General features: G+C 38.4%; 1 protein-coding gene across 1 annotated transcript in view; it reads right to left on the reverse strand.

Moving 5' to 3' along the window:
* The window catches only part of VPS8 (VPS8 subunit of CORVET complex), a 259,051-nt gene that overhangs the window by 234,328 nt on the left and 13,733 nt on the right, over window positions 1-10,990 (reverse strand). Inside the window, exons 4-5 of the mRNA XM_077754439.1 lie at window positions 6,053-6,183; window positions 1,117-1,210 (exon numbers count right to left, since the gene is read on the reverse strand). Coding sequence (XP_077610565.1) covers window positions 1,117-1,210; window positions 6,053-6,183 — 225 coding nt within the window. The remainder of the gene's footprint in view (window positions 1-1,116; window positions 1,211-6,052; window positions 6,184-10,990) is intronic.

Here is a 10,990-nt window from a genome sequence, read left to right on the forward strand (position 1 = left end):
AGCTTTTTTTTTTTTTTTTTTTTTTTTTTTTTGGTTTGTTTGGTTTGGTTTCTGTAAGAGCTTTCTCTAATATGACAACTGCAATGCAGCTACGATGTTGTGATGCTACTCCTGTATCAATCTCTTACCCTTCTGAGAAATCAAAATTTTGTCCAAACTGAATATGCAAAATACCAATTAAATTCATAATAACATAAAAAAAAAGTCAAAGTTCCTGGGACACGAATGTGTCATTGTGGTCATCATCATCATCATTATATATAAGATCTATACAATGAATTCAGAAAACTAAAACTGAAAGACTACATAAAATAATAGGCTCTGAGGTCAAAGAAAAATTTCATAAAGCCTACCAGAATCAGCATCTATTGTCTTGGTAGTCTCCATTAAATATTTTTGCATACTCCGTTCTCTAAAAAATGTTCAAAAAAGACCACAGATATTCTGTTCTAACCATTATACTCTGGCCACACTCACCAATACCACCTCCATTTCACAACAAAGCAGCACTACAGCTGCTGCCAGAAACCCCAATTTTGAGTAATTATTCTGCTATCTTCGAATTCAATGATGTAAGACAAGTTAATATATCACCTCTCTGAGTCTCTTTTCTCATTTGTAAAACCGGATATGGCCTTCCTTACTTTCAAAGTTGTAAGAGTAAATAAAATAAGGTACATGAAAAGAGATTTGTGAATTACAAAAAAAAAATCACTCAGTTGTAAAAGATCTGATCAATCATTTCTCCATACGAAAAGACTAAAAACACAAGCACTCTAACTCAACCAAATACACAAGATGGCAACTAAACTGAAAAGGAATTTAAAGAAAAGGCAGATAGTGTTCCTTTTAGGCTTGCTGCCATATTTCATTTAGGCACACCAGAGACTCTGAGCAGACCTTTATTTCATGGCTGCACTAATTTCTATGTCAAGATGTGTAGCCATGTCTTATGAGTCAAAAACAATCACATAAAACCCAAGAAAGCCAGATTCTTTTTTTTTTTTTTTTTTAAGCCTTGAGCCAAGAGAAGTGCTGTGCTTTGTTTTATGCTCATTCCTACTTCATTATGCCATTGCAGGTTACAAAGCGGGGGAAAGAGAACAAAATACTTACAGCTGCAGACACTATCTGGGCAGAAATTCCCTTCAAAAGTGAATGTCGCATAACTGACCCATGGAGTGAAAAAGAATCAGGTAATTTCTTCTTCCTAAAAAAAGGGGGGAGACATTTAAGAATATAAAAAAAAACGTTGAAAAAGCAGGATCTCAAAGCTTTGAAAGACCAAAAAACAAATAAAAATAAGGAAAGCAGAAGACAAAACTGCATGTAATTTTTTAGCTCTGTTTGCAAATAGGTATTGAGAACCTGACAGTCATAAATTAAGATGTTGTACTAAACCCACCTTGAACCCCAGAGAAGCACAAGTGGGACAGTGACTAAAGCCATCACTCTTTTTCCACTGATTCAAATAGTTCCTTCCCCACCTTAACTGTGGCAAAAGGTTTTACTCTTCCCCAGAAGGTTGCCTGCCCTGCCCTACGTGTCTACATTACCTCTACCTGCCTTCCACCCTGCCCACCTTTCCTGTCTTTCTGTCTATAACTCCCCTCTCATTCTTCAACCAATCACCGCAAATTCCACACTCTTCTTTCTCTGCTGCTCCTACTAATAGCTCCTTTCACTTACCCAACTCATCAGCATATAAAAAATCTGGTCATCTTTTACCAAACACTAAGCACCTCCACTATGTGACTGAAAGTATACTTCAGGGGTACAAAAATAAGAAAGGCAAGGTTCCTACTCTCAAGGACCTCATAGTGTAGCTAGCAGGACTAATAAGTAGCTCACTCTTAAAAGATAAATGTTAGAAAAGAATAACGGATAAAGCACTATAGAAACAAAATAAAAAAGAGTTTAATACTGTTTATTGGGAGGATATCAGGGACAACTATCAAATAAAGATGTCTGATCTAGCTTTGATGGATAACTAGGAGTCAGGCAGGCAACAAAAAAGCACAAACAGAAATATGAAGATGTCAATGTGCATAGCATGTGGAGGAACGTAAGTACCCAAAAGGCAATGACAGGAGGATGGGAGTGGGGGTGCTTAAAGATTAGGTCAAAATGGTAAGCAGGGTCCAGACTGATGCTATGCAAAAGAGTTCTGACATCAAATGAGGCCAAAAGATAAAGACTATATATATTTTTTTAAATATAATCAACACACAAAGTTACGTTAATTTCAGATATACAACTTAGTTATTTGACAAGTTTATACATTATGTTATGTTCAGAAGTGTAGCTAGCAGCTATCCCATTACACTGTTGTTAGAGTATCACTGATTGTACTCCTTATCCTATGCCTTTTATTCCAGTGACATTCATTTAAAACCATCAGTGGGCCACCTAGATGGCTCAGTTGGTTAAGCATCCAACTCTTGATTTCGACTCAAGTCATGATCTCACAGTTCAGGAGTTCAAGCCCCATGCTGGGCTCTGCAATGACAGTGAAGAGCTTGCTTCAGATTCTCTCTCTCCCTCTTTATCTGCCCTTCCCCTGCCTCCAAGCACATACGTGCGTGCTCGCTCTCTCTCAAAATAAAATAAACTTTTAAAAAACTGATTTAAGTTATCATGGTTCCATACAAATGGGATTTTGTTCAATTTCTATGAAATGTGCCTTTTGGGATTTTGATAGGGATTGCATTGAACCTACAGATGGTTTGGGGGAATATGGACATCTTAACAGTGTTAATCCATGAACATGGGATATTTTTCCATTTATTTGTGTCTTTAATTTCTTTCACCGATGTCTTAGTTTTCAGTGTATAGCTCTTTCACTTCCTTTGTTAAACTTATTCATAAGTATTTTATTGTTTTTGATGCTACTATAAATCAAATTATCTTATTCCTTTTTCAGACATCTCATTGTTAGTATTTAGAAACACAAGTGACCCTAATTAGCTAAAGCAATCTTGAGAAAGAAGAACAAAGCTGGAGGCATCACACTTCCTGATTTCAAACCACATTACAAAGTCATAACCAAAACAGTATGGAAGCTGCATAAAAACTGACACAGAAAACACTGAAACAGAACTGAGAGCCCAGACATAAACAGGTGTATATACAGTCAACTAATATTTGACAAAGGAGCCAAAAACACTCAAGGGGGAAAGAACACAGTCTCCAATAAATGGTGCTGGGAAAACTGGTTAATCACATGCAAAAGCAACTGTACCCCTATTTTATATCACTTACAAATTTTATATGGATTAAGTGGATCAAAGACTCAAATATATGACCTAAGCCAAAAACTCCTAGAAGAAAGCATAGGGAAAAAGTTCCTTGACATTGGTCTTGGCAATGGGTTTTCTGTATATGACACCAAAACAAAAACAAAAACAAGCAACAAAAGCAAACATAAATGAGACTATATCAAACTAAAAAGCTTCAGCATAGCAAAAGAAAATCAACAAAATGAAAAAAAACAACCCATGCAATAGAAAATATTTGTAAACCAGGACACCCTGGGTGGCTCAATCAATTGAGCATGTAACTCTTGATTTTGGCTCAGGTCATGATCTCACAGTTAGTGGGATTGAGCCCCACATCAGGCTCTGTGCTCTTAAGCAGCACAGAGCCTGCTTAGGATTCTTCTCTCTGCCCCTCCCCCACACGTGCACCCTACCTCTCAAAATAAATGGATAAACTTAAAAAAAAATTTATATTTTTATCTGTAAATGGTTAATATCCAAAATATACAGGAGTCCTCCCTTATCTGGTTTCAGTTACTTGTGGCCAACCACAGTCCAGAAGCAGATGATCTTTCTTCTGAGGTATTGTCAGATGGTCAACAGTAGCCTAACTTGATGTCAGGCCTTCATCCTTCACCTCACTTCATCTCATCACATAGGCATTTTATCATCTCAAGTCATTGTTAAAAAGGGGGAGTATAGTACAATAAAATATTTCAAGAGACTTTGTTCATAAAACTTTTATTATAGTATATTGTTCTAATTGTTCTATTTTATTACTGTTGTTAATCTCTTACTGTCTAATTAATAAATTAAACTTTATCATAGGTATATACAAAAAGAAACAGTTTATATAGGATTCAGTGCTATCTGCATTATACACGAGAAGAAACACAGTTTATATAGGATTCAGTACTATCTGCAGTTTTAAGCATCCACTGGAGGCCCACTGGAATGCATCTTCTGCGAAAAAGGAAGACTGCTATATAAGGAACTACAACTCAATAGCAAGAAAAAAAAAACAGCAAAACAAAAAAAAATGGAGTTAAAAATAGGCAGAGGATCTGAACAGACATTTTTCTGAAGACCTACAGGTGGTAAGAAAGTATATGGAAAAATGTTCAGCATCACTAATCATCAGGGAAATGCAAATCAAAACCACAATGAGATATTGCTTATTGGGATGGCTGTTATCAAAAACACAAGAGATCACAAGTGTTAGTGAGGATTTGAGAAAAGGAAATCCTTGTGCACTGGTGGGTAGGAATGTAAACTGGTGCAGCCACTATGGAAAACAATATGGGGGTTCCCTCAAAAATTAAAAACAGAATTACCATATGACCCAACAATCCCACTTCTGGAGATATATTAAAAAAAAAAAAAATCACTATCTCAAAAAGATATCTGCACTGCTATGTTCATTACATACACCATTATTCACAATAGCCATGATACAGAAATAAAGTGTCCACCTTCAAACAAATGGGTGAAGAAGAAGTGAGACAGACACACGCCTGCGCGCGCGCGCGCGCACGCACACACACACACACACACACACACACACACACACATATATTCAGCCAGGATAAAAAAGGAAATCCTACCATTTGCAACAACATGGATGGACCTCGGGGTTCTTATGCTAATAAGTCATACAGAGAAAGACAAATACAATATGATCTCACATGTGGAATTTTAAAAAGCCTACCTCACAGAGACAGAATAGAACAGTAGCTGTCACGGGCTGGGGAGTAAGGGAAAAGTGGAAATACTAGTCACAGGGTCCAACCTTCTAGTTGTAAGAAAAGTTCTGGGGATCTAACGTACAGCATAACTATATCTAACAATCATACATTTTATACTTGAAAATTACTAAAAGAGTAGATCTCAAATGTTCTTACCACAACAGAAATGGTAATTATGTGAGGTGATAAAGGTGTTAACTAACCTTATTATGGTAATCATTTTACAATACATAGCATATCAAAGAATCACACTGTATATGTTACATTTAACCAATGTTATATGTCAGTTATGTCTCAATAAAGCTGGAAAAAAACATTTATCCATTTGTAGGAGACAGTGACGAACAGGTAAATATATCCAGCAATGGTCCGATCTCACAAGAGTTGACAACCTAAAGAAGACAGCACTAATACAGGCAAAATTTAAGGAAGGAAAAATACACATGACTTTATCAACATTAAAGTTACACATGAATTCAATAAAGTATTTACATTATGCTTCCTCCACTTCTCTTTTCTTTTCATGTGCTCTCCAAGAATTTGGAAGGTGAAAAGCAGCCAAAATGAAGTTATTTAGGGTTAGAAATCCTTTTTCCCAAATCTTGAATCATTTTGTGATTCTCCTCTGAACCCATTCCAAGGGAATGAAGGAATGCCGGAGCTGACCTGAGAGTGGGAGGAAGGGGCGGGGAGTGCAGAGAGCTCAAGGGTGGCAAAATGAACCCAGCTCCATGTTTCCACCACAGACACAGTGCCAAGTTTGACCAAAGCTTCCTCCGAGGGCTCCCTGCTTCCGGAAGTCCCTGGCGATTATTATGGCTTCCTACTGGGGGTGCAGAGGACAGTGGTCATGGCATGCACCTTTCTACTCTATCTCCCCAACAGTGCCAAAATCTTTAGGGTCTAATAAGCATATTATTTCCACCCAGGTGGGCCTTCTGTTCTCTATGCAAGGCTTCAGCAGACCACACTGCACCACAAAGAGAGATTTACATTTTAAATGATCAAATATTCCAACCATATGCCAGTGTGATTTACGCGAATACTTACCTTTTTAAGTTGGTCCTGTCACCACTATCTGAACTTGCCACAGATGAAGTATCATAGGAGTGAGAATCAATAGTATCAATGTTTAACAATGTAGGGTCCTCCAGGACAAAAGACTCCTCTTCATCATCGGTCTAAATTGGAAGAATATGGATCAATAAACTCACAATTCCAAATATCCTCTAAGCCAGACAAGCATAAATGGGTTCTCTAAAATGCTCATATGCTCATTTCTGCCTTTCATCTCTTTTCCATGCATTGTTATTGACCAGAAAAGCATAGAAAATTAATTTCCAAATCTAGATCTATATCTGTCTCTACAAAAAGTTCACTCCAAAAATTTCTTCCTTGTAGCAGGAAGAAGCAGTTCTGCAAATTATTATTTGCAAAATACTTCTTAAAATTCAAACCTGTAGTGATGCTTTACTAGTTAACTAATAACCAGTTAGTTAGACTGAGTGGCTCAGTCATTTAAGCATCTGACTTCAGCAAATACCACCTGACTACACACAGTATACCATGAGAAATAAACAGAAGAAAGGCATTCTGGGTTAGAAGGACCATCTGCAAACACAGTGATTTCATAAAGTGGATTTTGCTCATAGAAAACGAAGTACCAAATGACTAGAATATATGAGGAGTTAGAGTGATCCTAGAAAGATAAGCTGGGACCCAAATTATAAAAAGCCTTATATTGCATTAAGCCAAGTGACAGCAAGACCTATGTCCTCCTTGTCCACCACTATATCCCTAGTGCCCAGTACAATGCCTGGCGTATAATTACTACTCATTCATTTAACGAATTAGTGTACTGTATATAGTAGACAGTAAGAAGGAAATTGAGATGTTTAAGAAGTAGACACACATGACAGGACCGTTTTATAAACATAAACTGATCAGCAGGAAGACGGATCAATGTAGTCAGGGAGACTGAGACAAGGAAACTATTAAGAACCAGTAACAAGGCAGGGGCACCTGGGTGGTTTAGTTGTTTAAACGTCCGACTTCAGCTGAGGTCATAATCTCATGTCTTGTGGGCTCAAGCCCCACATCAGGCTCTGTGCTGACAGCTCAGAGCCTGGAGTCTGCTTTGGATTCTGTGTCTCCCTCTCTCTGCCCCTCCCCTGCTTGCACTCTGCCTCTATCAAAAATAAAAGTATTTTTAAAAGAACCAGTAACAAAGCTGTTGCAATGTCAAGGGAAACAAGGAGGGCACTCGAGTGGCTCAGTCAGTTAAGCATCCGACTTTGGCTCAGGTCATGATCTCATGGCTGGTCAGTTCAAGCCCTGCAGTGGGCTCTTGGCTAACAGCTCAGAGCCTGGAACCTGCTTCAGATTCTGTGTCTCCCTCCCTCTCTGCCCCTCCCCTGCTCATATGCTCTCAAAAATAAACATTAAAAAACAAACACAAAAAAAAAAGGCAGGGGAGGGGGACATGCCTGAGTGGCTCAGTCATTTAAGCATGTGACTTCAGCTCAGGTCATGATCTCATGGGTGTGAGTTCGAGCCCTGAGTCAGGCTCTGTGCTGACAGCCTGGAGCGGGCTTCAGATTCTGTGGTTCCCTCTCTCTCTGCCCACCCCCTGGCCCTGCTCAACCTCTGTCTCTCTCTCTCAAAACTAAATAATAAACATTAAAAAAAAAATTTTTTTTAAGTGATGGGAGCCTAAGAATTTGGCAGAAGAGGTCAAGAGAAGGAATAATAGAGAGATATTACTGAGAAAACCCAAAGTCCCCNAGGGGAGGGGCAGAGAGAGAGGAAAACACAGAATCTGAAACAGGTTCCAGGCTCCGAGCTGTCACCACAGAGCCCAATGCGGGGCTGGAACTCACGAGCTGTGGGATCATGAACTGAGCAGAAGTCAAACACTAAACCGACTGAGAAACCCAGGTGCCCACCCCCCACCCCCCGCTACCATTTAAATGGCAGGAGCTGGGAGGTGGGGAGGTCAGGGAGAAATCAAACAAGATTCCAAGGTTTCCAGCTTGAACAAGGAAAAAGCTTCTGAGATAAAAAGCAGAATAGCATACAAAGCAGAATGAGGAGTTTAGCTTTGAACAGGCTGATTCTGAAAAATGATCTGATCATACCCCTCTTTCAGCCACACTAGGTTTTGCCTTACCATTTCCACTGATACTTATTATCTCCACTTTCTCCATTGCCAGCTACTACTACCTTTGCTGAAGTCACCAGCCAAATCCACTGACCTATTTTCAAGTAACATGCTCTTGTCCCCTTGGCATCATCTAACACTACTACCATTCCCTCCCTACTTCTTAGAACTTTCTCTTCCCTTGGCTTCCAGTGCATCCCTTTTCTGCTACTCCTCCCTACTTACGAGGCCTCTTCTACCAGTCATGTTCTCTATTTTCTACTCAGCCCAACCTTTAAATGATGCTATTCCCTGGGATTATATTCTTAGCTCTCTTCCTACTTCTTCACACACTTCCTATATGAACAAACTAATCCACACTTATAGCTTGAAGAACCATGTCATGCTAATGACTCCAAAATCTGTATCTTCAGTATCAACATTTCTCTTGAGGTTCAAGCCTGTATTTCCAACTGCTTTTCAGGTATCTACACACATATACACACAACACACCTGCTAAGAACAAGAACAGAAGTAGCAAGGAGAGATCATCTCTTGAGAGCTGTACAGAGGAGGAACTGCCGTAGAAAAGGAAAGAACTCAAAAATTAGAACTGTAGCACCGACGGCTTTAAGCAAGAGGGTCAGAATCTTACTTGATTACCTTAACCACCCTGAGGATGTAATTAAAAAAAACAGATCAGTTAAATTAAGCCAGGGTTGAGGGCTTACAGAATACATGAAAGAAAAAAATGGAAGAAGAAAATTGAGCTTATTGATAAGGCTGAATTTAAAACTACTAGTTACACAGTAGAGATACTAATTTTCCCATGTGGATACATAAAATCTACATAATCCTATCAAATTTCATTGTGTGTATGTGTCTGTGTAAACTAATACAGTGATTATAAAATTTATGGGGAAATGCAAAAGACCAAGAATAAGCAAGACAATCTGGAAGAACAACAAAAATTTGAAACTACAATACCAAAACCTATTATATCAAACATTAGAATGTGGTATTAGGGCAAGTATATAAAGACCAATGGAATCAGACCCACACAAAAATGATCACCTGATTTAAAACAAAGTTTTAAAGTTATGGCTCATAACTCACACCATCACACACAAAAAAATTCCAGATGAATTGCAGACCTAAGTTTAAAAGGTAGAACAGTAAAGATTTTAAAACAAGACAGTATCATGACGACCTTGGAATTTTCAAAATTTTCTCAAAATAAGATGCACAAAAATACTAACCATAATGGAAAACCAAAATAAGCTAAACTACATTAAGAACTTCTGCTCATCAAAAGAAACCATTAATAGAGTGAAAAAGTAACCCACAGAATGGAAGAAGATATCAGTAATACATATATCTAATAAAGGGCCTATATATACATCACATATACAGAACTCCTACAGGGGCACCTGTGTGGCTTAGTCAGTTAAGCCTCTGACTCTTAGTTTCAGCTCAGGTCATGATTTCATGGTTTCATGAGTTTGAGCCCCACATCAGGCTCTGTGTTGGCAGTATAGAGGCTGCTTGGGATCCTCTCTTTCCCTCTCTCTCTGCCCTTCCCTGCTCATGCTGCCTCTGTCTCTCTCAAAATAAATAAATAAACTTTAAAAAACATTTTAAAAGAACTCCTATAAATACATTTTTTTAAAAAGTGAGCAAAAGACCCTGAAAAGGCAATTCACAAGAGAAATCCAGAAGCCCAAAACTATGTCAAAGTACCCAATTTCGTCAAAGACAGATATTCAGATTAAAACTATGATGTGAAACCACGGTACATGGATAAAATGAAAAAGAGAAAATTCAAAAGTTGATGAGGCTGTGGTAATCAGAACTCTCATATATGGCTTCTGGAAGTGTGTATTATTGCAACCACACTAAAAAACCTATGGCAGGGGAACCTGGGTTGCTCAGTTGGTTCAGTGTCCGACTTTGGCTCAGGTCATGATCTCACGGATCTTGAGTTAGAGGCCCACTGCTGTCGGGCTCGCTGCTGTCAGCACAGAGGCCGCTTCAGATCCTCTGTCTCTTTCTCTCTCCCACCTTCCCCAACTTGCACTCTCTCTCTCAAAAATAAACAAACATTTAAAAAAAAAAAAAAAACACCTGTAGCAGTATCTACTAAAGCTGAATATACCCATATCTGATGACCTAGCAATTCTATTCCTAAATATATAACCAAAAGAAATGTGTGTGTATATGTGCGTGTATAAACACACCTAAAGACATGAATAAGAATATTCACAGCAACTTTCCATAGTAGCTGGAAATGAGGTATTACACAAATGCCCATCGAGAGTAGAATGAATAAACAGTGGTATACACAAAATATAAAAAAATGTAATGTATGGGAGTGAACAATTACACACAAAAATATGAATGAATCTTAAAACAGAATACTGAGGTAAATAGGTCAGACACACAAAAGCACATACTGTATTATTCCATTTATATGAAGTTCAAAGCAGGCAAGCTGATCAATGCTAGCAGAAGTTAGAACTGTGGCTATCCTGGGGTTAGGTGCTAAAGGGGCATAAGGAGAGGTTCTGGAGTGTTAGTGATGTTTTATTTCTTCATCTGATTCTGGTCGCACAGGATATTCAGTTTGTGAAACTTCACCAAACTACACACTTATGATTTGTGTACTTTTTATATATGTACGTTACATTTCAAGAAAAAGTTCAAAATAAATTTCTAGCTGCACAGTAATGAAGTGAAGCAGGAATTTCCCAGACTGGGAGACTAGGTTGAAGGATGAAGAGACTTGGTCCTGATTAGATCAAAGAACAGGTTTAATGGAAGTAAGAAAATGGGGGGGGGGGGGGGGGGGG

Source organism: Crocuta crocuta, unplaced genomic scaffold, assembly GCF_008692635.1.
Source record: "Crocuta crocuta isolate KB4526 unplaced genomic scaffold, BGI_CrCroc_1.0 scaffold70, whole genome shotgun sequence".
Taxonomy (NCBI): Eukaryota; Metazoa; Chordata; class Mammalia; order Carnivora; family Hyaenidae; genus Crocuta; species Crocuta crocuta.